This window comes from Andrographis paniculata, unplaced genomic scaffold (assembly GCF_009805555.1).
Source record: "Andrographis paniculata isolate CXL003 unplaced genomic scaffold, ASM980555v1 Contig78END, whole genome shotgun sequence".
In the NCBI taxonomy this organism is placed as follows: domain Eukaryota; kingdom Viridiplantae; phylum Streptophyta; class Magnoliopsida; order Lamiales; family Acanthaceae; genus Andrographis; species Andrographis paniculata.
In genome coordinates this window covers 3,906,987-3,909,977 of record NW_026137615.1, presented here as the reverse complement: position 1 = coordinate 3,909,977, position 2,991 = coordinate 3,906,987, and the positions used below count along the sequence as shown (strand labels likewise).

The 2,991-nt window shown below is 29.1% G+C and overlaps 1 protein-coding gene across 1 annotated transcript; it reads left to right on the top strand.

The window, feature by feature from the left end:
- The first annotated feature begins 256 nt into the window (after positions 1 to 256).
- LOC127239917 (NAC domain-containing protein 90-like) lies at positions 257 to 2,991 on the top strand. Its single transcript, XM_051258299.1, has 3 exons — positions 257 to 422; positions 1,506 to 1,819; positions 2,593 to 2,991. The coding sequence occupies exons 1-3, from the start codon at positions 263 to 265 to the stop codon at positions 2,869 to 2,871; spliced, it is 753 nt and encodes a 250-aa protein (XP_051114256.1). The 5' UTR covers positions 257 to 262; the 3' UTR covers positions 2,872 to 2,991.

Sequence of the window (2,991 nt, the reverse complement as noted above, 5' to 3'; positions counted from 1 at the left end):
ATTTCGATAATCAAATAGTATTTGATATTGAGGTCATGTAGTCTTCTTGACTTTGCATGCACCTGGAAGTTTCCATGAAAGTGTGTCAATTGTGTCCCTCTAATTTCCACGAATTTATCTTCTTCAATTTCAATTTCAATTTCTCCCCTTAAATACCTCTAATGTCGTCCTCCAATTTTCACCAAAATCACATATACATACATAAAGAAATATAGATATATATATATATATTGAAAAAGAAGAAGAAATAAAGAAGAAGAAGATGGATAGTGATCCATTATTGCCAGGTTTCAGATTCTATCCTACTGAAGAAGAGCTTGTCTCATTCTATCTTTACCATAAAATCCGAGGAACCCGAACCAACCTCGACCGGGTTATCCCCGTCGTCGATATTTACGACTACAATCCTTGGGATCTTCCAGGTACTCAATTCAATACACAACCATTTCTTATTTTTCAGACGACATTTTTCTCTTTTCTTTAAAAAAAAAATAATAATTTCATGATCATGAATAATTATAGAATAAAAATGAGTAAGTTCAAAATTTTTGATATATATATATATATATATAAAGAGAATAAACTTTATTTGTTTTAGGTTAATCCTTAGGATTTTTCAATGCATATAGTGAACAAGCTTTATTTTATGGGTTATTTTGAGACAATCTCTATATATCTATCTATCTATCTAATCCAACACACATATATACAAGAGCATAGAATCAATATTTAAAATTTCCCCATATTTATTGGGATTGTTAATCGATATATATTTATGAAAATTACCAAAATTTAATCATATATTCCATCCGTCCTGGGACGTCCAATTACAAAGTAAATATTTTATTAAATAAGTTATTTCTTTTTCTATAAATACTTTTATTTTACATTACATCATTACTTTTACACAAAAAAAAAAAACAAAAACAAAAATGTCATTACACTACTTTTAACTACTTACTATAATTAAACAAAAATGTCATTACACTACTTTTAACTACTTACTATAATTAAGATACTATTATTTCTTAAACACCGCGCCAAAAATAAATGTTTACTTTATCTGTGGCAAGAGGGAGTATAATATATTGGAAAGACGGAAAAAGTTCTTTGTTCGGACAACACCAGAGTTTTATATTTTTAAACATTTTTTTTTACCATACAATTTTTATTTTTATTTTTATTTTTTTAAAAACATACTATAATATATATATATATACATTGTTTTTTTTTAAAAAAAAAAAACCCAAACATTACATCTAATCATTACTTAAACATAAAATACCAATAATATTTACTTATTTTCATAAATTTTGTAACCCTACAATTTATACATAATTTTCCCTTTTATAAAATACACTCAACTTTGTACAGAGGAGAGTATATATATATATACATATACATATATATATATATATTTATTTATTTCGTAAAAATCACGTTTTATTTAATTAAACTATTATTCAATTAAACTATAAAATAATTTATTTATTTTTTTTATACAGAATTTGCCGGGGAGCTATGCCGACAAGACAATGAACAGTGGTTTTTCTTTATCCCCCGGCAAGAAAGAGAGGCGCGCGGTGGAAGGCCTAACCGGCTAACCACCGAGGGCTATTGGAAGGCCACGGGGTCTCCCGGAGAAGTTTACTCCTCCACGGATCACACCGTCATTGGCCGGAAAAGAACAATGGTGTTCTACATCGGAAGGGCTCCAAATGGCCACAAAACCGTTTGGAAAATGAATGAATATAAAGCGCTTTACGCTCCTTCCGATCACGCCTCTTCTTCGTCGTCCACACCCATTGTTCATCCCCGGGTTAGAATTTTTATTACATAATTGTTTATTTACTTTTTTTTTTTTTAATTAGAAAGTTTATAAACAACATATACATTTTATTTTATTTTTTGTTTTATAAATGAAGAAGAGTTTCGGAGAAATGTGTAAATACATATTTTTTCAACGTACATTTCTTATTAGATGCAAATTTTATAATACAATAGTATTATATATATATGTTTTGATGATAATAATAATTTATTATTTAGTTCGATTTCATTTAAATAGTCTCATTTTTTAATTTCTATTTAAGGTTATTATATCTAAATGGTGTAATTATTTTCATTTATAGTGTGTTTGGTTTTTACATTGTTATTTACCAACATATAATCAACATATTAGGTATTTTAGATTTTACTTTTATTTTATACAAATTCACTTACAAATATAATACTATTTTTTTCTTTAATTTATTATAATTTATTTATTTTTTAATGACATGAAAATCCGCAGCAGCTAATCGAAAATTCCTACTGAGTAAACCTTCGGCCGAACCTAATACCCTGCAATTTTTTTTTATTAAGTGGATAATAGAAGTATTTTATTAAAGATGTGTTTCTTTATTGTCAATTATTTTTTAAAAATTTTACTATTTGTACTATATATTTTTTAAAAACATATATATTTTTTCTTACAAAAACATCTATCTTATCAAATATTATTGTAATATCAAAATAAAATTAATTTTTTCCAAACTCACGGAAGGTTAGGGTTTTTGTATTTGTATGTAAATAATATTTACAATATTTCAGGTAAGGGAAGGATTGAGCATATGCAGGCTGTACAAGAGGTCCAGGACCTTGAGGGCGTTCGACCGCCGCCCGTTTTCCGACACGGCGGCGGCCGCAAACTTTCAGCAGTATTATGATTCTCAGCCTGCCATGGCGGCGGCGCCGACTGATCAGTGGTCACTGGACAGCTCATCCTCTGGGCGGCGCAGTGGAGGCGCGCCGCCGCCGGAGAATGAAAACAATCCGGCGGAGAGTGAAGCATGGTGGAATTCGGAGGACTTTGATTTTTCAGACTTATAAATATATTTAATTTAAGAAATTGAGAGTGGGCTTAAATTTTGGTTTTAAAATTAAGATTAATATTATCTTCGAATGATTTATATATGAGTTTTTGTGTTGAGGATATTGATTGATGTTGTA